This window comes from Scomber scombrus, chromosome 18 (assembly GCF_963691925.1).
Source record: "Scomber scombrus chromosome 18, fScoSco1.1, whole genome shotgun sequence".
In the NCBI taxonomy this organism is placed as follows: Eukaryota; Metazoa; Chordata; class Actinopteri; order Scombriformes; family Scombridae; genus Scomber; species Scomber scombrus.
In genome coordinates this window covers 23,370,095-23,397,631 of record NC_084987.1, presented here as the reverse complement: position 1 = coordinate 23,397,631, position 27,537 = coordinate 23,370,095, and the positions used below count along the sequence as shown (strand labels likewise).

The following is a 27,537-nucleotide window of genomic DNA, read 5'->3' as shown; positions in this document are numbered from 1 at the left end:
AATTCAGACTTCATAATGTAACCTACAACGCAATCAGTGTAAATCCAGCAAAGCGTGCATTATACTGAAATTAGTCAGCAGAAATCCAGTGCCATGTCTTTAAGATTAGATTAAAAATGCAGTTATGTCTCCCTCTGCTGAATCTGAGGAGGTGCTTCACATGAACCATGGCCTCTTCCCAGTTCAACCAGTGTATTTCCCAGGTTGTATTTGACAGCCCATTCACAGGCAATTTTGTAACAAGGTTCAAGAATCATTGTTTTTGATCGTCTGCTAGATGACGTGATTGTTCAATGTGTAGTGGCAGGTGCCACACACACAAACTGTCTAGGAGATAGTAGGAAATTAATACATTTAAAAGGAACTCCTGTGTATATAGAAGTAACCATCACTCAAAAAACCAAGAGGGTTGTTTAACAAAATTTACCACTGTACTGAAATTACTTCCAAATTCTTTAAAGATTAAAATAAATTAAAAAAACTAACCATTTCATAAATTTGCATTTATATTGGAGCTCAAAATGACACATCTCTGTTAATTTTATACGACACGAGAAAAGACATAATTGTCCATGAAAATATAGGCTACGGTGTAATTGTACAATGTAACAACAATAGACAAATACAAATATAATTGAAAACTGTTTTTCATCATGCAGCAGACAGAAGAGTTCAAGGATGAACATTAACCTGCACAATGAAGCTCAAACATCTAAGTGAAGTTACAGTAAGCCAAATGTGAATGTAAGGTGTCTAGTTTTCATATGGTCTAAATTTCAGTTTGTCCAGTACTTGACAAACATTTCCATCAGTCTCAGCTGTACTTTGTTTAGTATTAATTAAAATATTTCAGCATGTTAACACTCTAAACAAAGATGAACATGGTAAACATTACACCTGCTAAACCTGCCCAGCAATAACATAGTCATATGATGGAACATGCTAGCATGCTGACTTTAATACTTTAAGCTCAAAGTACAGCCTCTCAAAGCTGCTAGCCATGGCTGTATGCTACATGATTTTTAGTCATGTTATTTATTTATTTAGTCAACATCTTCCCTTTTTATTTTATGGCAGAAGTGGGCTTCCATAAAATCAGTTCAACACCCAACTGCCAGCAATTATAGTTGTAAAGGAGTCTGCGGTTTATATTTACGGTACCTCCGTGTTTTTTGAGGGAGCACTGTAGCGTCCATTACGGTAACGAAATAATGGAAGACGTCACTGTTTAATCAGGCACGCCCATTCAGAAACAGAGAGAGGGAGAGAGAGAGATAGAGAGTACATACACCGCTTTCACTCTTGGACACTGAACACTATACCTGTCACGTCGTAAACTGCGGAGGAAGAAACAAAACGCTACAAAAACTTGACTTAAAAGTTTTTTTTTTGTCTGGTTGGACGCGTTTTCTTTGGCGCCACAGCATCCTGCAGTTGTGAAGTAAACGGAAAGGTGAGTGCTGCTGCACCTAAGCTCTTTTATTTTATAAGCAGTCGTCAAGTTGGAGGAGAAGTCACCTTCAGTCAAGAGATACAATATAGTCTACTCTGTGGCAAAAGTAGGATGCGAGGTTATCACTTGTTATGTCTTTTTCAACTTAATATTTAAAAGTTCAGCGAGTTCCATATTTTTTCTTTCCATTGCAAATTGTCTTTTCCTGGCGTTCATTTCCTTTGGAGGAGGGAGCGAGAAAGCAAAGGGGACACCAGCCAACAACAACAACAACACACACACACACACACACACACACACACACACACACACACACACACACATACACACATAGAGAATATGTGCGTGTATACTCTGTGTCATCCAATTACCTCTTCACACAAGTGACAGAGGGAGGAGGAGAGAGAAGAGCGTTCATTCACTGATTTCAAAAGGTTTTCTCTCAGCACAGACCTCTCATTCTGACTTAATGAGGTGCTGGGAGATGAGCTTCTGTGGGTTCTAAGAGCTGTGGGATATGTTGCCCAAAGTGTGTGTGTGTGTGTGTGTGTGTGTGTGTGTGTGTGTGTGTGTGTGTGTGTGTGTGTGTGTGTGTGTGTGTGTGTGTGTGTGTGTGTGTGAGTCCTGATTCAGGCCTGTTGTTGGTTGAAACAAAGAAACATCAGCTGATGTGGTGGGCAGAAGGGATGAGTTTCAGTCAGTTTGTTTTGTGTGTGTCTTGTAAAGAAAAAGAAAAACAAACTCCCGGATTTCTAATGCAGGGTGGTGACACCGTTTTACTCAGGATGTGGTTGGCAATAATGTGTTTCTCAGATCTACACACTGACTAACATACTGACTGCTTTACAAGTCAGAATACATAATCAGACCTGCGTGTTACAGCTTGTTCAGGGGTATTTATGAGACTATATTTATGAGTTTTAAAAACAGAGCAAATCATGACAGTTATCAGGGCAGCTAATACTAAACAATACATTTTGTAAATCTCCAGAAGTGACTAATGAATCATCATTTTAGCGAAGGAGAAGCAAAACCTGCTCTGTATCATTCTGAGATATTTCTCTTCTTATGCCACACAGCTACTCACTGTCAGTACCACATCAGGTTTAATAATGAGTCTCACACACACACAGAGGAAAGGTCAGCTCTCTAAGTTGTCTGCTGCCATTTGTTTGCAAGACATCAGCCTGAATATCTGCAGACTGCTACTGGCTAGCCGACCCAGCGAGTAGGGTCAGACTATGTAGAAAGTGTTCAGTTGATGTGCAGCACTTCAGTTCTTGTAAACACAATTGATACCAAGTCAACCAACACGAACCGAGAGCACAGATCAGTGCGTAGAGTCATTTTCAGTGAGACCTTCACTACATGACAGCCAGGAACAGCTCGCCACCTGAAATCAACACAGCCCTTTAAACTGCAGGTGCACATATAGTTCAAGCCCCAAAGAACAGCGCCGGGCTGTGAAGCAAATTTAACATAGTGGCTAATAATTACAAGATTCTAGATCTGTCATGTGATGCACACTGGCCCAAAAAGCCCTGGTTTAAGCACAATATAATGGGTAGTAGGTCATTCTGATAGATATTTCCTGTCTGACAGTATGTGCTACCCATGGTTTAAGCACAATATAATGGGTAGTAGGTCATTCTGATAGATAGTATGCTACCTGACAGTTTGTGCTACCCATGGTTTTAGTACAATATGATCCACTTCGGCAAGACGATAGACTATCCTGTAGATCCACTTCGGCAAGATAGACTCTCCAGGGTAGGTTACAATTATGGGCGGGTCCTCTGTGAACCCTGTCAACGAATTGCACATGCGAACATCGTGTAGGTAGGTCATTCTGAGAGGTAGGTTACATTTTCAGAACACCTACTTTGTGTCCAGTGTTTTTCGTAATACATCCATGATGTAGTGTAACTAATCACCTCACAGTTAACAGGACTGTTTTGACTCAAAACAGCTATTGTATCCCACTGCCAACTTTGTTACTTTTTGACTAAAAATAACCTTTTTGTGCATATTGTAATAATTTGACTCTATAGTTTAGATATTTTACTCATTGTGCAAAAATGAAAAAATAAGAAAAGTGGAGATATTATCTGAGAGTCCTGGCTATTTATGATAGCTAAAAGCAGCTAATGACATAGTGATGGTAAATGTGTTCATCTCACCTGGTTTTCAACCGTGACAGATCAGTGCATCCCAAAAAAAGAAACGGATAAGAGCAAGGACTTCTGTCCAGGTTTACCCATTTCAGCATTGAAGAATCACGCAGGGAGAAATTCTTTAATCCTGTAAAACAGGATGAGATCCCAGTTCCAGTGAATGACAAAAACTGGCGGAGGCAGGCGAAATACATTCTGGGACATGTAGGAGAATACAGTTCAGACTAGTGTTTCCAGACCTTTTTGGCTTATTATGACCCCCTTAAAACTACAGAGTTATCCCTCCCTCCATATGTGTCCTGAAGTCAACAAATGGGTCAATGATTACCAAAACATTTTGAAAGATTAATGTGACACTGTGTAGTAAAATATATGTATTTTTCACTTTTCCTTTCCTGTCAATCATCTTGCAATCCCAAAAGTTTATCTTGCAACCCTAGGTTGGGAACCACAGTTTGTGGCCATATAATGCACTGCAGTTTGTCTACGTAATCTTCCAGGTTTTTTAGGTGGCATTTTTCTACATGGTAATTTTTTTCTCATATTTTGGCAATGAATAAATACAGTAAGCATTCAATTAATTGCAGACTAATTGATGATGGATCATGCAGCCGTCATGACTCAGCGGAATCATCATGGAATCATCACAAGACCACGAGCACACAGTCTTAGCAACCACGTCTTCCTATTTGTCCATTCCATTATAAATGTTTGTTTTCAGATCATCTGCGGTGCTGTTAACTATGCTGTTCTGCCACTTTAAAGAGACGCTACGCTTTTTACATTTTTTTATGGCCGTGCCTTTTTACAGCTGTGCATTGTAGAGACTGAGCTTGTTTCGAAGGCCTTGCATGTTTTTGTGCAATATGATCCTGCTGTAATAGTCCCCTGTGAGCGTTGGCTGTAGGCAATAAAACAGTGATAATGATAGAGCCACCGTGGGTTGAGGGGGAGGGGGAGAGGTGAGAAATGTTTGACAGAGAGCTGCTGAGTCGGAGAAGAAGCTCCAGCATAAACAACTGAACAGGTAGGCAAAGAGATTTAATGAATAAATAAGGCAGAGCGAGGAAGAGACTAAAGCATGTGGACAGGACACCTGAATATTTGTCTAATTATTCTTGGATTATATTTCTGAACCAGGGATTCGCTCCCATTCCACCACAAGAGCATTAGTAAGCACTTATGTCGACATGGCTGGCAGTCAGTTTCAGTTCATCTCAAAGGTGCTGGATGAAGTTGAGTCAAATTCATCCACTCCTAAATCATTTCTTTTTGATGCAGTTGCCACAAAGGTCCAAGCACAATTGTTAAAATATAATTAAATGCTGCTGTATAAAGATTGTACTTAATTGGAGTTAAGAGTCCAAGATCATGTATTTAAATGCCTCAATTTGCCAAAAAACTTTAAATTTATAATGTGAACCAGAGAAAAGCAGACTGCACACTATTGAATGTGTAACAAGGTCATGTTAAACAGTTTTTGCTTTAAAAGTTACCTAAATTATTATTAAGATAGTGTCCAATGAATTTTCTGTCAATCAATTAATCAGCTCTACAAGCAACTATAGATAAAAGCACATGAGTGTTTGATAGTAAAGCCTGAGTGTTCGTGGAGAGAGGAAAAAGTAGCTCATAACAAAATGTAAATGGCAGTTGGAGGTGTATCTGTGCTTATCACCACATCGCTCAAGGTTATACTTCAGGGAACATGCGTAACTACGGATCATCGACAAGCAAGGTCAAGTTTTGCTCAACTAGTATTGTAAAGTCATAATTCTGATAGTTCTCTAAATTTGCTTGTAACAAAATGTCTGTTAGTGTCTTTGTACTGCAGAAAACCATATAGCTGGTCAGTAATCACTTTTCTCCCACACTCTCTACCATGTTATTAAACAGCTAAGTGCATTACTCATATATGATGCTGAAGCCTGGAGACTTCTTCTCTTCTTTCCCAGCATTTGGAGTGAATTATGCAGTGAGAGAACAGCTTCTGCAGTGAGACACAAAGTATACTTTTGTTTTCCCTACAAGAAAAAAAAACTGCTCATCTGTCCTCATAAATAACATTGGAGACTTATTCTTTTTTGCTTTCATTGGACAGTAAACATTATTTTGGTTAATAGGATGCACAGCTGTGTATTTGACATTCACAGTTTGCCTCCTTTAAAGGTGCAGTGTATAAAATCTAGTGATCTCTAGCAGAAAGGACTAAGCAGAATATTATATTCATAAGTATGTTTTTTTATTAGTGTATACCTGAAAACAAGAATTGTGTTTTTGTTACCTAAGAATGAACCCTTTATATTTACGTAGGGAGTGGGTCCTCTTCCACACAATGGACAAACCAAACACTGGCTCTAGAGAGGGGCTTTCACATTTTTTGGGGAATTTTACAGCTACCGTGCATTGTACATTACAATGATGATTCGAAGGGGATGGGGAGGGGTATTCGGTTGCAATCTGCAACCTCAGTACTAGATGCCACTAAATTCTACACACTGAACCTTTTTAAAGAGTATAGAAACACACTAGTTGTGTCTTTTATCTAACTTCTCTTAGACTTTCACACATCTCCAATTTCAGTGTCAAACCAGTCCCCAACCATCACAGCCAACAAAATCAGCCTTATCTAAGTTATTTCCACAATCAAGGCGGAAACATTAAAGTATAACCTCCACTGACCACATCGTGTCATGTGATTACTCCACATATTGAAATGCTAAAGAAAGAAGTTTTTCTTTTCCCGTCGACTTAATAGCAGACACAGTTGGAACAGGAATTTAGGTCAGCAGCTGTGTCTTCAGTTGAGACACTGTAGTTATCCACGGGAACTCATTTATTTTTACCTTTAAGCTTCCTGCCACATTTGTCAAGTGTGACATCTCGCTTATGAACAAAACTTCTGACTTGTCACCCTGAGGTGTGTTGCTGTACCAATAGAGGTGTTGAATTACACTGTGAGGAAAAGACGTGCAAATATATCTACATGTAGTTCCCGAGAATTGACCCAGGGTGATGGTGCTCCCGATAGTGCAAGAGCATACAGGACACACACAAGATCAGATTTCGTTGTTTGTATGTGGGCTGTGTGGGAGATCATTGCATTTGTTCGCTGTAGCGGGTACAGTACAGACTAGAACACACAACAAAGCCACAAGCCAGTTGAAGTTGGACCAAAGATTTTACAAAAATCATCTTATCCCAGTGAACTAAGATGCTACACAGTGTCTTAGTTGATATTGTGTGCTGTGTCTCAAATCTCATACTTCTGTACTTGCACTTAATATTTTGAATCTGTAATGATTTGGTACAGCACATGGTAATGCGAATGCTAATGTTAACTTGCTAGTGCTAACTTGCTATCTAGCTAGTTGTGAGTGCTAGATGACAGTGTTTGATTTGAGACGACACCAACTTGTCAAAATGTTCACTACACAAGTAAGTACATAGTGTACACAGTGTACAATACAGAAGAGTAGTAATGCTTTTCTGAATCTGTTAGATGCTTGAAATTGATGATGACATTTTTGTATGGTGGCCAGATAAAGTTTTTGCACTTTGTCCAGAGTCTTTGCAGTGTTGGGCGCACAGCTTAGATAAACACATACGAACTCTGGCTTAAATTTGGGTTGAAGATTTTTTTCAGCATACACCAAAGGTATTTTATGGAAGTAGTCGAACACTTGTTGGTGTTAGGCTATCATAGGAAGTGGTCACAGTTCAGTTCAGTCCACAGGATGAGTCACACCCCCGACTGTGAATACTAATTTCCCTGGCAGTTTGCAACAGATTTTACATTAATTGTAGGGTTACGAAGATAAAAATGTTCAATACAAAAGGGTCAGAAGTAATCCTTGTTCACTTAAGATGCTACACTGCCATAGTAATTATAATTCATTGTAGTTTACATTATACATTTTGTAAAGAAATGGTGTATGCCTGATATTTAGTAACTTTTTTATACCTTTCTGAGTTCAGAATGACTTTCACAGAATTGTTTGAGGAACAGTTGGTGGTTAAATTGCCAGTTGTGCCTTGGTCCATCACGTACTTACTCCATTATCCCCACCAGCACAGGGTGGTAACAGGTCACCCTGACACAGACTTGAGTCCAGATGGAGTAAAATCAAAGATTTCACAACCCATCTTTTTTTTTGGCAATTGTGAAATGCAGTAAATCACATTTTTTTTTTAAAGTAAAAGGTTAAATTGACATACGGACACTTTGAGTTTCTTTATTTTTGGTCAGTTGAGTTTAAAGGTGGTACAAGTCTGTGTTTTAAGCCATTTATACTTAAAAAAAAAAAAAGAAAAGACAGTAAATTGCACTTTCCAAACTATGCAAGGTCCAATTACAGACATTAGTATCTTGTCATTTTTGGCCAACACAATATGGAGGAGAACAAAGGAGTCATTGTGATCCAGTGCCTGATGGGAAGCTCGGTTGTTGATCCTGCTGTAACAAGCACACCATTGAGTAAGAATGAAGGGACTCTCTCTATCTCTCTCCCTCTCTCTCATCTTTTCTCTCTTTCTTCCCATCTTTCTTTGCCTCAGGTCTGTGTTCTCGATTTCACTCTCCAGTTATTGCTGTGGTCCTTCTTCCCACAGACCACCAGGTTCACAGTTGCACCGATACTTAATTGAGTGACAAGCTAACGTTATTGTTACCGTTAGCAAACAGTAACTATTAGCCTAAGCAAACTTTATCACCCATATTTAACCTGTATAATGTCAAATCCAAAATGCTTGGGTGTAATGTGTTAACTTACTTAATTAGTTAACTTCCTCATTGTTGTTAGTAAAGAGAGAAATAATAGCCTAGTTGAAAGTACACGTAACGGATCAGGACAGTGAATTTTAGGAATTCCTTCTGTTGGAATACAAGGAACAACCTTTTGTGCTTATTCAATGATAATTTTGAGAATGAAACAAAACAAATATACTTAATTGTTTTGGTGAAAGGAGAATTATTGCAAAAAGTGCCTGGCTGAGGTGGAAATGTTGCAATTTTAATAAAAAGAGGATGTGATGAAGTTTAAAAGGTTTTCCATATTGCTTTTCCACCTGTATGTAAAATGTTTTGCAAAATTCTCTAAATTCTGGGAAACCGTCAAAATGATTAACTAGAGGTGAATGTGGAAAATACGGATATGGGAAAATGCGTTCATAAAAAATTGAATACAAATTATCCACAGTGAAATTTACAGATTGATGGGATTGCAGTGGAAGCAGGATAGAAGATGGAATTTTCATGTCATTTTCAGGTTGAGTGGTCTCATCTCAAGCGTAATGCTGCCTTGTTTGTTGGATGTAGTGCATGCAGTGCTTTTAATGGCGCTGTAACTGCCTCAGTTTCACCATGTAATGCGGTGTAATATTATGATAGACGCAATCCTGTAAAACACCAGGGCTAAAGCAGACACACACCCTTTTATTAACACAGCTGAGTGGTTGCTACTACAGAGAAGCCTGTATTTCTTCCAGCAAGTAGACTTATTGAAATGAATGACTTTAATTTCAAATTTTTCCATCAAGGTACCTCAATCTTTTGTTATTATAATTTTCACTTGAATTTCAGTCTGGTGTCAGCTTTGGTCCTCTGCTTGACTTTCTTTGGTTTTTCCTCAAACATCCCCACCTGAGCATGACTAATTTAACCATTTGCCTAAACTACCACCAAAAACTACCATGTAAAAACCCAAATTTTCTTTTTTTCCCCCTACATAGCAGTATGACGCAGAGAAGCATACAAAACATGTCGTCCTGTCATTGGCACCTAAGTTGAATCAAATCTTGTTGCATGGTCAATTTGATACCTACATTACGGCATTTGTGGCCTATGTGTCATATGGCACCTCTGCTCTTTTTTCCTCTGAAGCTTAATAGTTATCAAAGCACTTCCACAAGACCTTTTTTTTTTTTTTTTTTTGGAAACCACTTTTTCACAGCTATGCCAGCAGCAATATAATAATCCTATAACAAGATTAAGCATCTACAGCCACATAAGCGTCTATTTTAACCAATATGATTCTGCAAGTCATTAGAATTTATCCACAAGGGACCTTTTTAGAATCTGTGGTACATTTCACAGATTACATTAAGTAGTTGTCAAGATGTTGTCAGCTTTGTTGTGGCGCTAGAAGGAAAGTCAGTAGGATGTGCCCTCTGGGCAATATGAGCGTCTGCAATCATAATCCATCCAATAGTTAGTAATAGAGATTTTGACTATGGACCAAAGTGGTGATCCTGTAAAACAGACTGAAAAAAATCCTACAGTGGCTCCAAAACAACCAAATCACACCCACACCATTTCCCTTCTCTGATGATTGCACAGGAAAAGACGTGGCAGCTTCCTTTTCCCCCACTGAAACCAGGAAGTGGTGATCATCAACTTTAGTTGTGACACCCTGAGGAGAGGGTTGAACTGTCAGAATTAAGAAAGGAAAAGATGGACGACAGTAGAAGGAGAACATTTAAAATATACAGTCCATGCATCTCATATCATTCATGTTACATCTCATTTTGTCTTTGCAGGGATCCAAAGTAAAATATTGTTAAATGACGTTACTCCCAACAAGGCAGTCAATAATTGTTCAATAATGGTATGGAGGGTAACTGCATAATATTACAATGCTCCACCAATACTGTTATGCAGAAAGACAGGATTAAAACAGGATGTAGCTGATAATGGACGGCTATTATGAATTTCAGCTTTAAGACACCGAACTGGTCGAAGGCCAGTGTGTTGAGGGGCTTGTGTGTGTCAAAACATTAATTATTTTTTTGCTTTGTGTTAAATTGGGTGAAAGGGGGTTTAATTTCCATGAACTCAAAGGTTAATAACAACAGATGAGGTAAAAGTAATTTGATCAAAGGCTTTGACTCTTCATTTACTTTACATTCATATGAATAAAACATCCCTTCAAATGAACTACCTCTTTTGATTTTTATGTATGAGATTAATCCGCCCCATCCACAGATCACATAGACCAGGCACTTAAGGCTCATGGAACTTGATTTAAAATAGTTTGTTTAAATAAATAAAAAAATATTATATTGATGAAAAACAGGAAGCTTTTAAATAAATAAAAAAACATGCTTAGTTATTATTCATCAGAAGTGTAACACTTAAAAAAGACTGCTAATCTGCTTCATCAGGACTTTGTGGGTGTGGATCAGATTTGACAGATAGTGCTGGCATAAAAACCAACAAACCCTCAACTGTCATCATGTTTTGATTCAGATGTTTGATTCCGATGCTTCGAACCAGTGAGAACAAACGCAAAACCAGAAATCATTCATGCGAACTATCCAAAAGAGTTCTAACTCTGGTGAATTTTTATGTGTTCACACAGGACCCCATCAATTATAATAAGAAACAGATTGTGGAAATAGGTTTTCAAGCCCTTTGGTTACCCATGCAATGCAATTACCTGTAGAGCACCTCACGGGCTGGCCCCACTTTTCATATTTCTGAATAATTGTGTCGTCTAGCCACAATGAGATCACTGAGATGACTACTGACAAATGCATTCTGGCTGTCCCAAAATCTAGGCTTCATTGTATGGATTGCCATAGAATTTTGACCAGACATTCATGGTCCCCAGAGGATGAATCTCTATGTCTATTAAAATGTCTCTAAAGCTATTAGATGTATTGGCATAAAACCTGGGCTGTGTCCGAAATTACACCCTATTACTCTATAGTGCTCTAAATTGACCCTCCGCCATTTTATTGAGTGTCCGAACCAGAGTGTGTAAATATCTCCACTATATAGAGCCGTCAAATATTTCACTATGGAACGAAAAAAAGTAGTGTCCATGTCATGTACACTACTTTCTGCTAACAATCCCACAATGCAATGCTCCACATTTTAAAGACATGAAACCTACCATCAAACGCCTCAACAGCTGATGGTGGTGATACAAAATGGCAACAATTAATTAGTGTCCAAAATCTTTATTGCTGCTAACTATTTAGGAAACTGTTCATTGTCTATTATATAAGGAGTAGTGAATGAGTCAATATGGAGTGATTTTGGACACAGCCCTAGTGTAAACATTCATGCTCCCCTCTGGATGAATTGTTCAACTTGTCTAATACTTTGTTTTATGACAAACTAAAATTGAAAAACTAATGTATTCCCATCTTCCTCAATTGTATTTTGTCTAAGGCCAATAAGCAAATATTTGCTAATATTAGCATTCTAACATGCTAAACTGCTTAGTATCAGCTAATAACGTTATTTTACATCAAAAAAGAAGATGTAATACTGTGTATCAGTGACCGACTGAAGTGGATAATAGTTCACTGGAAGACAGTTGATGACGCTTGTGACACGTTACATGAAATATAAGTAAGATGTCAATTCAATCCCCATTTATTTGTTCTATGACACCAGTGCTCCTCACCTCAGGTCCAGGGGAGGAGGCCCCTGGTATGAATGTCATAAATGTGTGCATTATTGAAATATGGGAGATGATGCACTGACGCACATTGGTGGGTGAGTCATGAAATTGTAGGATAAGGACCATCTCTTGTTGGACAAAATCATCACACACACACACACACACACACACACACACACACACACACACACACACACACACACACACACACATACATCACATTTGGCCTTGCACACAACCATACACACACCCACCCACACTGACTTCCAAGCACACAGAGAGCGTAATATAATAGGCTGTCTGTGTTTAAGGTTAATGCTTCTTCCCTTCAGTGCTCTCAACACGTTCTGCATAAATCCTCTAAAGCAGCTTCTCTCATTCATTGTGTCAGCGCATACAGCTCTTCAATAACATGCCCGAAGCACCTAACAATCTCTGTCCATATTCTACTTTTCCCCCCCAACTACTCAACAAAGAACACAGCTTTTAATGGCGATCATCAGCTAAGAAGGCTTTAAATTCTCTCCCTTGACCAAAAATGATAACACCTGTTATCAGCTGTTTCCTCTTGTTTCCAGTCCTTGTGCTAAGCAAAGTCTTTTTGCTAAGCAAAGCAACTCAGTTAGTTAGTTAGACATTAGAGTAGTATCAATTCTTCAATTGTTACTTTTAAGAACCTTCTGTCCCTCACATTTTAGCTATTAAGCAGATTTATTTCTTTATCTTATAATATCTGAGACTGCACAAAACCTGTTTACTGCAAGAAGCTATCAAATGGATCCTGAATCTGTTTTTACAGTGAGAAATAAATATCCACTTACGCTAAACTAACAGTATTTGGTCATTTAGTCTAATGTTGCCAAAATGTTTTGTAATTTTAGGTTTAGTGTTCTTTTCCGTGAACTGTAATGTAAAATGTTGGGTCAGATGTGTCAACCATATATTTTTTCTCTTTCACTCTTCAATCTAAACAGGTTAGATATTAGCAAGCTAACGTAAGTGTAAGCTAACTTAAGTGTAAGCTAACGAAATAGTTCCGCTTGGTAGTTATTTAGTAACAAATAATCGTTATATATGTATGTATTTGTGTAAATCTCCACATTACAGAGTATTCAGTATTTAGCCACCCATCACAATTACATCTCACTGCTGCGTGCAGCCTTTAAGACATACCTAAAAAATAATTTAACCTGGCGTTTTAGAAACAAAGAAGGGACTCTAGTATTTTTTTTATTACCTGGAGAAGGTTTTGCTCACAGTATAAATGTTCCACTGCAGGGGAGCGTTCCACCAACATGTAATCATTGGAGACCTTCCACTAACCCTATCTTAATTCCATTGTTTGTTCATATTCAGTTTTCTTTTCTTGTGTTGCCTTTGTATAATCTCATCCTTGTTGACATTTCATTGCCATTCTGTTTTCTCACGGGGGGAAAGGAAACTGGGGAAACGTGAGAAATACTGAGAGAGACAGCAGACGGAGAATGAAAGAGAGTTGAGGCGGAGGTAAAGAGACAGAGGGAAGAGATGAAAAAGACATTGATCTTGTCAAAAGTTTCAGTTCTTTGTAAGGTCATCGTGTCTGCTCTATTTCTGCTTTTTTTTTTCTCACCACTTTAGCACGTTCACTTCTTTGCTAGTCTGTTCTTTGTGTTGGTTTGACCTGATGTAATACTCTCAGCACATTTGGATAGCCTGTTGTGCATCTACTAGCATTTTCAATTTGATTGTCAGCAGTGATGATGGCTGTGACGTGACTATTGTGTTTTTTTCCCCTTTTTCTTCCTTCAATGGATAAAAAGCAGTTTGATAATATATGTGGTCAGGTGACATTTCATTTGTGAATGGAAATTGCCACAAAAGCTTTTTGTGAGTTGAATTTTCACACGTTTTTTTTTTTTTCTTCCTCACGTTCTGTGTTGTGTTTGTAGATAATCACCACACTAGTTTATAGATATGGGTAGTTTTATTGAGAACTTTCTTTTTTCAAGAGAAGCCACATGTAAAATAAAAGCATTTATAATGAGGCCTAATGTACAACCACAGTGACTTCATATGTGAAGAGCTGCAACAATGAGTTTATTAATCGAATAGCCGGTAAACAGAAAATTAATTAGCAACTAAGCTAACGTAAGCATAGGCTAACATAAGCATGAGGTGCAAGCTGAATATCTGCAGTTTTTCCTTTTAGACTCTTAGACTAAACAAGCAACTTGAAGAATTTTATATTTACATGTATTTATTTATATGTATTTTATAGACTGAATGATTAATTAAGAGAAAAATCAGGAGGTTAATCAATAATGAAAGTAATCATTAGTTGCAACTGTAATATAAAGCCATGCTTTCAAGTCTCGGAGGCTACTGTATAACAAGGTTTGAGCTTAATGCTAATGTCAGTGTGCTATTTTGATAATAAAGCTACCATGGAGGTATAATGTTTACCATATTAACCTTCCTTGTTTAGCACTAAGCATGCTAACTTTAGCTCATTAGCGTTGAACACATGGGAATTGGAGTCTTTTGGTGAAAGTAAATACTCACCAGTCTCTGTGTGTTTAGGACAGGAAATGTAAACCAACACAAGCAGAATCTTTATTGCCTCATAACTCTGTAATACAGAGTGGTAACATAATTTAACATGTCAATGACAACCACTATAAAGTTGAGTTTAATTTTTCTGTTACTCCAGCTTTAGAGGAATGGATTTCATGTTGTATTGGGTATCAGGCTCAACTCTACACCAGAGAATACAGTAGATTTTTAAAACGTGTTATCCTGACTGTGGCCGTGCAGTACAATCACAACAATGGCCTCATGAGTAATGCATTGCTTCAGCAAAGCTGTGTGTGTGTGTGTTGTGAGCGTATGTGTGCATGTATATACGCGTGTGTGTGTGTTGTGCCCCACTGGTCTGGTATTTGCTGCATCAGCAGGGTCTCTGGGTGGATTGCTGGACAGAGAGAGGTATAATGGAAAATTCCATAGGACTCAGGTATAATCTAGTGTGTGTATGTGTGTGTAGTTCGGGTATTCCTTATGTTATGGGGACATAAATTTGTTTAAACAGGCATGGTGTTGGGACCTGCCTACCTTATGGGGACAGTAAGCAAGGCTTCAAAGTAAATCATTAAATATTGGGTGAAGGCTTTTTTTTAAGTTAAGGTGGTAGTTACAGTTAAGGTTAGAATAAGTCTCCAGCAAACAAATGTAAGTAAATGTAATTTTTTTCCCGGTGGTTGCCAAATCCGCAGATCCACTCTTATAGTAGTTCTTACTATAGTATACTACAACTGACATTACAGTGAAAGCAGTCAAACAGCTCCAGCCTGATGTTGTTCCTAGAGCTACTTTTTCAGCCATACATGGCTCTGGGCCTGTTGGTCAACTGGTCGGTCAGTCAGTCCACCGCTTTGATCCAGACTGAAATATCTCAACAACCACTGGAGACTGTAGATTGCCATGAAACTTTGTAAACACAGTACAGACTGTCATGGTCCCCAGAGGATGAAGGCTTTTTCATTGTTTTTTTTAAGCAAACGTAACCATGCCAACATGCTAAACACAGATGTATAACCTTGTAAACTTTATACCAGCTAAACATCAGCATCGTACCATGCCCAAATTAGCATGGTCAAAGCACTACATTCTCATGGTCTTGTTACATAACATTTTTATCTAATAATCACATTGCATTTTTGTTTGACTTAGAGATAATATCTACATTTATGAAATGGAACATGAAGTTATTAAATCAAAGTCTGGGGCATAAATGTTATTTAATTTACTAACCACAAATCCTATCTTTGTTTCTGTTTGTCATCTTTAATTCACCATCTGTCTCTTCTTGTCTACCTGTCCTCTGCCTTCCGCTAGATTGCCAACCACATAAAATGTAAAAAAAAGAATCCTGTCTGCACATCCGTTAATGCGACAAGTAGCAGTTTCATGAAGGAAGTTCATGTCTGTGTATGTGTTTGTGACACACAGGTACAGGGACAGAAATGGAAAGTTGAGAAATGGAAATTGTTTAATAATCTATCAGTACCCAGATCGTCATGAGGTGTTATAAATTAATCAAATATGGTCTGACTTAACATTTCCATCTTAGGGGTTTTTAAAGACTTCTAACAGATTCTGGTGGCACCACAGTTGTAGGATGTTTATTCCTTTAAGCAGGGAAATTTTATTTTTTGCATTATGTGACTCCAAAAAATGAACAATTAGTCTACTTTGTACATGGGGATTCAAGGTTAGTGCTAGTATCTATGTGTGTATATATATATATTTATTTTTTAGATTTTTTTCTACATATTTAATCAATTATTAATCAACTATTTTCATAATTACAATTTGATGAGGTTAATTGGTGACTCGGTAAAGTGGTAAAGCCGCTCTGCCTGTGTGTACATATAGATGTACATATTTTACTTCCACAAACACACACAGGCATGTTTATCACATCTGCCCTCCTTATCTTCAGCTTCTCACACCCCTCCTCTTTTATCTCCCCCTCTTTCCCCTCATCTTTCATTTTACACTTCTAGTGACTCAGCATTATTTCAGCATGTTTGTGCATGTTACTTTGACACCTCGCTGCAAGCTGCTGCCTCTCATCAAATCCTCTTTTCCTCCGTGTTAAAGCAAATATTTTGGATATATGAGCCACTAACTGTCATTTACCCTTTTCTCAAAGACACTTGAGCCGATAGATGTTTGTTCTTTTAGGCTTTCAGTTCCAGGATAGTCTTTCGAGCCACAGTAAACTGTATTGTGTGCTGTCCTGCATTGTAGACTTTATAGATTGTGGTGTCGGCCAACATCTGCTGGAAGGATTGGAACCAAATCTTGTACAGACACTGATTTTGGTGATCCCTCGACTTTTCTTCAAGCTCCAACACAAGGATCAGATTTGTGGTTTTGAGGGCGATGTCTCAACAGCTAATGTATGAATTGCTAGGACATGTAGTGCAGAAACATCCTCAGGATTCATTGTAGTAACTTTGGTGATGTCCTGACTTTTAATCTAGCACCATCATCTGGTCAAAATTTTCATTTGTCATATTTAGTTTATGCCATGAAAAATGTAGATCAATGTTTCCAAGAGTCCAAAGTGACGTCCTTAAATGTCTTATTTTGCTCCAACCAACACAAAGATATTTTGTTTACTGTCATAGAAGACCAAAGAAACCAGAACATATTCACATTTGAGAAGCTGGTATAGAATTTTTCTTTAAAAATGACTAATTATTGATTATCACAATAGTTGGAGATTCATTTTGTGTCAGTAGACAAATCAGTAAATTGATCAATTGTTGCAGCTCTACAAATAACAAAACTAATCACAATATCAACAGCCCATCAGGCTCAGCTATACTTTGCGCTTCGTGCTAATTAGCGTATTTTAGCATGCGAATACACTCAACTAAGATGGTGAACATGGGCAACAGTATACCGCCTTAATATCAACATGTTAGCATTGTCGTTGTTGTGCTGCGTTCCGTTTTCCTCGGAGGTTGGAAGTCGGAGCTGCGAATGATGTCACACTCGAGTTTGAATCATTCCAGTTTAGAAGTCAGAAAACCGGTTCTAGCCAGGTTAGCCACTAATAGCAATACCAGTTGATAAAAATGCATTTTGCTGCATTGTTCTGCATACAATTACCGTAGCAACATGTCCACAGATAGAAGTTGGACAGTGCTGTGTGTACTGACTGATTTAATGAGACATAAATAAGACACAACTGCTAATAAACAGGATATTACTACAACTTTATCACCATTAGTGCATGAGGCAGCCATCTTGGATTTTGTGGTCAGGGCTGGTGGGGTTCATTCGACTTTCCAAGACAGGAATCCGACTTCACGGGGCATTCCAGTCGAAATTTCCATCTGGGAACTCGGAAATTACAACTTCTGAGTACAATTGGAACGCCCCATAAGATGTTGCACACAGAAAACAGTATACCTCCTTAATATCAGCATGTTAGCATTATCCATGTTAGCATGTTGGTGTTAGCATTCAGCTGAAAGAAACTCACAGACCTTGTAATTTTGAAACTTTGTAAAACACTTTGTCTTGGCAACAATACTGAAAGAGCAATGAAATAATGTCACTTTTTCTGACGTTGATAGCAGCTAGCTGTAATTGTTACAATAGAAGGAGAATTTTAACACCACCCTCCTCCACCACCTGCTGCAGTGGATACACACAGCAAAGTGACATGTTTCTCCAGCAGCGAGGAGAAAGCAAGCTAATATAATCATTATAAATACCATAAATATAAAACTTTGCTCTGCCTTTTGGGCACAGTTAACAACGAGGTTCCTCAGTGTTTATAGCTCAAATATGCTGCAACACTGTGTTTTTTCCTCATTATCCTTTATTACTGACAGTTCGAGCAGGTGGAAGGAAACTGAGAGTGTGGAAACTCCAGTAGGAGGAGGTTTGTTCCAAAGCACAGTCCAGACCAGAAAATGAGAGCAGGGACTGCAGTATTGGCTGAATGATCCACACACAGCACATAACATACACACGGTCAACAACATAGTCATTTGTGCTATAAGGATATAGGAATTGGACTTATTTTTCCCTATAGGTAGTTTTGCATGACTTTGCATAATACGTTCTTGGCTTCTTATTTAGCAACTGCTGGATTCTGTTTGTGTAGACTGAAGGTAAAGAGCTAAAAAAAAATAGTCCAAAGCAGTATGCATAATAGTTTAAATCATTTTTTAAGCAAAAAGGTTAAAAGTTCACTCATTCTATATTCTCAAGTGTGACAGTTTGCTGCTTCTTCTTGCCTTATATGACAGTAAATGCTTTCTTTGGATTTGGAGTGTTGGATAAACACGTTATGTAAATACATCATCTTGATTTCTAGGCCATTTTTCCCTTTTTTTCGATGTTTCCGAGAAAACAATCTTATTCATTGAGAAAATAATAGTTGAATTATTTAGTAATGGAAAATAAGTGAATGTGGTCTTTATTTCTATGCAGTTGCCAGCAGGAAATTGTTTTCTAAAATTCCCATTTGTTGCATTCAAAGGATGCTTGGACATCCAAGAATTTAAGCACACAGTATAAAGTATTATATGCAGCCGTTCTTTACACAGTGTTCTCTTGTCCATGTTGTTTCTGTTCTGGGTTTCACCAAGGACAGTTGGCAAAACATTCCCTGCTTAGTTTCATCTGCAATATGACACAACAGCAACTTCAATACAAATTCCATGAATTATTCAAAGACAGCTCAAGTTTTCACTTTTGGCAAGGTTTAAGTTGATTCTCCTACAATTTTGCTGATAGATTGAAAGTAGCAGGTACAAAATCTATAAAGTCAGCAGGAACGTAAAGTGCAGTCTACAGTATTCATTGTTAGTTAAACCATCGTTGAGTTCCTTTTTTTAAAAGTAGCCTACAGTTAAGAGTGAGACCTCAGGCTAAATCTGCTCTCACCGTATCATGTTTTTCCAAGCCTTCCTGTGAGCATTATCTCCTGCTTATCTGCCACTTTTCCAATTTACCTCCTCCTACTCCCCCCTCAAGACCCTCTCTCTCCCTCCCTGCTGCTATTTTCTCTTTGTCTCTCCTCTTTTACTTACCCTCCAGTTATTTTAGCCCCATGCCCAATTGAAAAAGAATATATATAGTCTGGGTTTCAGTTGAGTCACATCCCCATCAGTTGGCCGATCTTGTGTTGTGTGTAAAATGTGTGTGTGTGTGTGGTCTGTCATAGGTTACTTTCGGGAACCACACTTTAAGACAATTGGGGACAAAAGCTGTGTCCTCATTTGGGAAAATGCTGATATTTGAGTCAGTGGTTAAGATGGAAGTAAGGGTTAGGTTTAGGCAAATAGTGGTTATAATTGGGGTACGTCTCCTGGAAATGAATGCAAGTCTATGTAATGTCCCCAAAAGTGACTTAGGACAACATATGTGTGTACATATCTGTGTGCGTGGTTCAGCCTCCAGCCGGAAGCGTGCTGTCCAGAGAGGCTGTGATCACATTAACTTCATGTCTATTGGGTTAGGACAGCTCAGACGCTCTGTGCTTTGAAACAGTAAAATGCTCTGTGTGCTGAGCCAACCTTCCACAGTAAATAAATAAACACAGCTTAGAAAAACTCCTCACCTGAAAGTACATACAACACCTCCAGATGAACACCAATCATCTGCAGGACCTGCATCTGTTAACATTTGGACGAACGGTGGAGGAGTTCGTGTCAGCATCCATCCATCATCTCTCATTTTCTAGTAATTCTGTTTGGTCTGTCAGGTTGTTTTTTTTCCAGCGAAACATCTCAGCACTTGTTTTCATTTCTTCAGTCTTCAGTTCTTCATCCACGTCCTTGGATGACAAACAGATTCCACAGAGCTAGATAATTCAGGACAAACACCTCCATCTGCCTTTATTCTTTTTTATTGTCACTGAATCATTTGTCAGCACTGCTTTGTGTCCTTCCCTTTGCACCCACTGGAAGTAACAGAAGTTCTCTTTCAGGAAATAATCTTTATAAATATGTTCCTACGCAAACTTTATTGTCACTTCAGTATCACTTTTTCAAGCTCAACGCTAAACTTATTTGGACATAAACTCACAAGCTCATATCTGCAATAGTCTTAAAACCAGTTATAGAAACCTGCAGTCCCCCCCCCCCCCCCCCCCCCACTTATTATCTTTTCACTCCGTAGCTCTCTTATTATAATAATATGGCAGTAATGGAAGGGATAAATCAATGGAGGTTTTCTTTTCTCCCTTTTCTCTAATTGGTTGACATAGCCGCTTATGTAATGCCAGATGATGTAAGGCTGGGACCGAGGTGAATGAGGGGGACTGTTCACCTTCTCTTGTCGAGTGGCAGCGCTGTCGGCCTGTCCTCAAATTGGTGTTGCCACGGTAACGACGGTTCTGAGAAAAGTCACTGATGGGTGAGGGAGGGACGATGCCCTTTGAGAGTCTACAAAACAAACATGTTTCAAATGATACTCTGCTCAGTCACTAGTAGATATGTGAGTGTGTGTGTGTGTGTGTTTTCTTGTGTATTGTGTTTAACAAATTCTCTCCTGTCCTCCTTCTCTCCCCAGGTGTTTTTACAACCTCTGCTGTGCTGCTGTGCTCCCCCCTATCAGGTGCCCCCACTTTATCCCTCCTTCCTCTCCACCTCTTCCACCATGTCCTCTCAGGCCACGCCCATCCACGGGGCAAGATCAACTACCCCTCCATTAACCTTTGGGGGATCCCAAGCTCCTTCCATTTCCCCACTGTCAACAGGTAACAGCACATTTTTCAGGTGCTCTGATTGGCTTACAGCATTTTAAAGGTATAGTTCAGCATTTGGATCAATGTTCTCATTCACGTTCTTGCTTAGAGCTCAAGGAAAAGATTTATACCACTCTTGTGTAGGTATGTTAAATATGAGCCAGCAACCGGGTAGCTTAGCTTAGCATATAGACTGGAAACACCTAGGGCCCCATCTTGCGGTCGGCGCACAGCGGATGGCAGCTCATCAGCCAACTTTCTTTTCAGCAAAAGTAACTCATGTTTTATTATTGAATTGGTAAATACGCTGTTATAATAGCAATCCGCCAAAGTGACAGCACTCCTGGATATTAAAGGGAATCGGAGATGACACTCTGTGTTACGTGTTACGCCCAAAACACGCCTATGATTAATGAGGTGACTTAAGTCCGACCCTTTTAGACCATGCGCCTGGCGCAGTGACCATTTTCCCGCCGTTAAAATAGCAAAAGTGGATTTGGACACGCCCCAAAGGCACTTGCGCCATGCGCTATAGATCGTTAAAATGGGGCCCCTAGACTTGCTTTCTGTGGCGGTAACAATTAGGCCTGTCACAATAATTACGATATTCTTACTGTAACGTAATTATCAAAATCAACTTGTCTATACATTAATTTATGGTATGATACATGGACATGACTTTGATCCTTTTTTTTTTATGGAAGCGTGGCGCCCACTCTTCAACCCCTCCTTACATTATTATGCTATTATATTATCATTCTATTAGTGCTATAAAATGATCTTTAAATGACAATAATATCGTTTATCGCGATAATTTCTGAGACAATATATCATCCAACAAAAGTACTTATCGTGACAGGTTTGTTTGTTTAATTTACCCATTTTGAATGCTTCTTTTAGGGATAATCCATTACATAGTCATATAAATAATGTGTGGTTTTGTTGCTATATGACAGAGCCCCCGAAGCAATTTTTAGGGGAAAACATTTCTGAAGTACTTCTGAGTTACCTCTCAATAATTTCTACACTCCCTCTGATCTGCAGCAGTTAGTGTGTTGGTCCAGTTCTTGACAGATTTATAATACACTGCCAGATAAGGCTAACACTCTGCAGATACAGAGAGAAGAGTTGATCTGTCACTATGCATGATACGGTTAAACTCTTGACAGTAAACATCCATTGGCTGTCACTACAGCAGCTGCTCTGCCTGGCTGTGACTGTGATTGTGGACACACTCATTGCGTGGGCTACAGATACAGTTGTGGCTGCAGTAGCAATACTTTGGCTATACTATTTCCCACTCCTATTAACACTAACCGAGAAAGGTTTGTAAAGTGTGACACTATGGATTTGAATCCATTGCTTCTATCAGATATGATATATTTATTATGATACACCTCAGGGGGTCAACACAGCCAGCAGAGCACTCACTCAACCCCTGCATGTAGTGTCATACCAATTTAAAAAACAGTGAGTCATAGCTGTGGTCATTATAACAATTTCCTCTAATAATAACATGAATGCAGCCATGGCAGCAGCATCATAGCGTAGAGTACTAAATAAACCAGCTTCTGCCTCTGCAGTGGTTGCAGTGATACAGACTCGCCGCAGCTGAGGATGCACCCACTCACGCTGTGGTCACAACCAGAGGATGTAACTGATACATGATGCATGAATCATAATAACTCGACTTTAATGAAGGCTTTCACACAGTTTTAAGGAAGTGAAAGGACGTGAAAGTGTCTTCTGCCAACAGCTTTATGTTGGCACACAAGTGCTTTGACACATTTTATGATGATGATCTTTGGTCTCTACATGATGTAACTTCAGAATAATGAGACTTATGAAAGTATTGAGCCTCCTCAGTTAAAGCAAAACAACTGTATTTGGTGTCTTGATGTTTTTGGCACGGCGTACTTCTGTTGAGAGAGAATAAAGGGGAAAAACACAATATTATGTCATCGTATATTTCCTTAAATACAAAGATAATACTTAACAAAGACAATTATGATGTAAAAAAAGATATATATTGGACATACACTGTACTAACAGGGCTGTCTGATGTTTCATTTGTCACATTGTAACACACTGTTTTGTCCCATCAGAGTCCCTGCGGCCTCCAGCCTATAGACACAGAGACCGCTCCCCCTCCCCCATGAGAGGCTACCTCATCCCCAGCCCACTGCCCACACGCAGAAACAGGACCTGCTCAGCGTGAGGAAGCACACACACACACACACACACACACACACACACACACACACACACACACACACACACACACACACACACACACACACACACACACACACACACACAAACAAACACACAAACAAACACACACAAATCAGATCATGGTCACTTTTAGGGATTTATTCTTTTCCTGGAGACTTAATCTAACCCTGACCCTTAACCACTGACCCAAAAAACACTTTCTTCCTAATTTGTCCCCAATTAATTGGTCCTAAGTCTGAAATTTATCACCAAAAGTAGACACACAGGATAAAAAGTCCTTCTGATTCAGTGGAGCAAGATTAATCTCCGCTAAATACTGCAACCTGATCAGCTTGTAGAGACAGTAAGACCCAACAGGCACAACTTGTCAAAGCATGTTAGTTTAGTTAAGTATGTTAATTGCGAACTTCTGTGTTGTCAGGTCAAGAGGTGAACAATGTAGCACCCAGCATGTTAGAACAGCTCCTGTTTTTATCTCCTCCTGTTATAGTATTCCAAGAATGATGAAATAAAAGTATTTGTTGTGTTGTGGTTGATGGACGATAAAGGAGGAGGTAGGAATGGTAAGAAAAGAGTTATTGGAGGAGATGGAGCTCTGCATATTTACATACATATCTACACATATACACACCTGGCCAATCAGTAGGAAAAATAGCAAAAATCAGTCGACCATTTTTCACTTAGCCATTTAACACATTGACATTATGTTATAGACCTCAGAATAGATACTGTAAAAGACCTTTTTCACAGAAGATGTTTTTACATGTGACAGCATGAAGAGCACAGTTGTAAATTGTCAACTTTATATTGGATGAATTCCATTTTGCTGCTTTGGTTTCAGTCACACTGAAGAATGAAGAATGAAGCCCTAGCTTAACGATTTAACAATTCCCCTTCTGAATCCACATCAAAAAAATCCACAGAACCAATTGATACATTTTCAGTTTACTTTGAGACAAAAAAAACAAGCAATTGTCCTTTTTCCAAAATTATTATTGATACAAACAAAAATCATTATAATGTAATATAAATGAAGTTTTTCTGCATTTTTTAAGCTATCCACATACATTTTAAGTATAAAGAATTAAACAATAAACATTTAAATTACTATATAAGTACATCAACATGTAAATATTCCTTTTGATTTCTTTTAAATCAGCTGTTTTACATCATAGCATACTAATAAATCAAACATATACGAATTGCATTTAGGCTCCTACAATAAGAATAGGTTAATAGTTAATATTATTGTATTTAAATTGTGATAACTTCCTTTTGCATGTAAAACCTACATTACAAATCAAGTGTTCTCTTTGTATACAGTCAAATCAAGTGTTTTGGGTGATAACAGGAAAAGAAAGCAAAATCGAACCTGCCAGCCAATCAAAGTGCTGTATTTTCAGTAACTGGTGGTGGTGGATCAGGGTATTATTGGGTTGGACGCTCTTCATCACTCACGTTTTGTCTCTCTTCCTCTCCCTCCATCCACTGTGCAGGACGGCTCGGGCAGCAGAGGGTCCGGCGTTTGTTGGGGTGTGTAAATATTTCTCCCGCTCCAAAGGCCATGGCTTCATCACGCCATCCGACGGGAGCAAAGACATCTTCGTCCACATCTCAGAGTAAGTTTGTGTGTGTATGTGTCATCATGGGGAGTGTGTGTGCTCTTGTGAGTGTAGGAGGGGAGGTCTTGCATTGTTTTCCTTATGAAGGTCAATAGCCTTTCAAATATAGAAAGTAAGTAAGAAGGGGAATGTTTTGATTTGGCTTAATATGTTCTGCTGACAGAGTAATGTGTGTGTGTGTGTGTGTGTGTGTGTGTGTGTGTGTGTGTGTGTGCGTGTGCGTGTGTGCTCACATACTCACACACAAGGGTTCAGTGATGCTGTTCTGTAGGGGAAACTTGAGGGTGAGTGTCTGCTTTTTCTAATAGTCTGTGATGAGGGGGGGGGGGTGTGAGAGTGAGATAGAGAGAGAGAGAGAGAGAGAGAGAGAGAGAGAGAGAGAGAGAGAGAGAGAGAGAGAGAGTGAGTGCGGTTTTGGTTTTAATCACTGATATCAAACCATGACAGGGCTCTGTGTAGGAGTAGGGGGGAAAATATACACACACACACACACACACATTGACACACAGGGATGGCAGTAGCTGGTGAAGTGTGTAGGAGGACAACAGAATATCTGATGACCTTCACCACAGTGCTTTTGTTATCACCCACAGGCTTAAAATACAGAGACGTCAGCCGTGTTTACACACACTCACACTGAAACATCTGCACACACGCACACATACAAAACAGTGCAGCACAGTGTATAAAGTCTAACAGGATGCTATAAAATAATTCACTAATTCTTCCTCTGAGTCTCTTTTCATCCTTCATCTTGGTAAAACTGGAAAGCACTACAATGCCAAAACATAATTGCTTCTTCCTCCCTCTCTTTCATTTGGCAAACAGCTGTATTGTGAATTACAGCCCACATCTGGAGCAGCAGAGGCCAGCATATCCTGACTTTAAGTCTCCCGTGTGGGTCGAGCTCCAACACTGCTGAGCCCTCCAATTTCCATCATGCATCTGTACAGCATGTTTCATGGAGAAATAATGGAAAAATAAGTTGGATGACATCATCGGGGTTGTTTATATTCAACCTTTAAAAAGCTCCCTCTGTGTCACACTTCTTGCATAAAATTGGTTGAATGCCCCTTTAAAGCATCTCATCTGTTTCTGTACTTTCTGTTTCTAATGTGAGGTAATTAACAAGTATAAAACTTGGATTTCATTTTGGCTCGTAAAAGCTTCCAGTTAAACTGTGCTGCTACACTGAGACGATGATGACATCACTATTTTATGAGGGTTAAGTTTGCCACACAACACCCCCCAAAAAACATGAGTGCTGTGTTTTCAGTTTTATCCATGCTGGAGACCATTTTTTAAAAGCTGTGACAAACAGAGAAGGTACAGAACGGAGGGGAAATAAAGATGTATTTTCATATTTAGCCAACATAAAATGGATGCACTGTTCTGTCTTGATGTTTTTTAACCTCAGAGGTGGTCATGTGAGACAAAGTTACCTCTCCACGTGTAATTACTTGCGGTTAAACTGCAAAAAAACATGTTTGGCACAACAGAACAGTGTGTTGTATTTGAAATTCAAGTGTGTCTTATTGGCTGTTCAGATATGCATTTCGGTTGCGAACATGTCCATGTAGAGCCTGACTGATATATCAGACAGCCGATATTGGCCTATCACAGATATCGGTACCACTGAATATGTTGTCGGATATGTGCCGATAGTTTTATTTATTTATTTTTTAAGTTATACATGCAGCATTTTATGTATATTTGATTTAGGCTTTTTAATTCAAGTTTTTTTAGTTTCGTTTGTTTTTTATATTCATAGCTAATTATAATGATTTAATTCCCAGTACAGTGGTGACTGTTTCAGAGCATCAGTCATTTTATACAATAAAGTTTATTGTTAGACTGTAAAATTCTGTACATACAACATTATCGGCCAATATATATCAATATCGGAATTTCTTTTGCTCCCTAATATCGGTATCGGCATCGGCCCCTAACATTCAGTATCGTCAGGTTCTAATGTAGCGTAAGACAATCAGATACACCAGATATCAACCTCACAGTTAACAAGCAACACCAACACCAAGGAGACAGTTAGCCAGTTCTATACATAACTATACCTAGACTTCCACTATTTAATCATTTTAAACTTTTGACTCTGTTTCAGCGTTGAGGGCGAGTACGTGCCGGTGGAAGGCGACGAGGTGAGCTACAAGGTGTGCTCCATCCCTCCCAAAAACGAGAAGATCCAGGCAGTGGAGGTGACCATAACCCATCTCAATCCAGGAACCAAACACGAGACCTGGACAGGACAAGTCATCAGCAGCTAAATGCGGAGTCTCGCAAGAATAGGGGATGAAAGGGGGGGAGGTCAACGAAGCCAGCGGGTGGGGAAGGGATAGATGGAAGAAATGGGGAGGGGAAGGAAGGG

At 38.9% G+C, this 27,537-nt stretch overlaps 1 protein-coding gene across 1 annotated transcript; it reads left to right on the top strand.

Annotated features, from left to right (window-relative positions):
- The first annotated feature begins 1,295 nt into the window (after positions 1 to 1,295).
- Positions 1,296 to 27,537, top strand: carhsp1 (calcium regulated heat stable protein 1). The gene is made up of 5 exons (XM_062439074.1): positions 1,296 to 1,453; positions 21,123 to 21,309; positions 23,403 to 23,511; positions 25,029 to 25,151; positions 27,274 to 27,537. The coding sequence occupies exons 2-5, from the start codon at positions 21,210 to 21,212 to the stop codon at positions 27,434 to 27,436; spliced, it is 495 nt and encodes a 164-aa protein (XP_062295058.1). The 5' UTR covers positions 1,296 to 1,453; positions 21,123 to 21,209; the 3' UTR covers positions 27,437 to 27,537.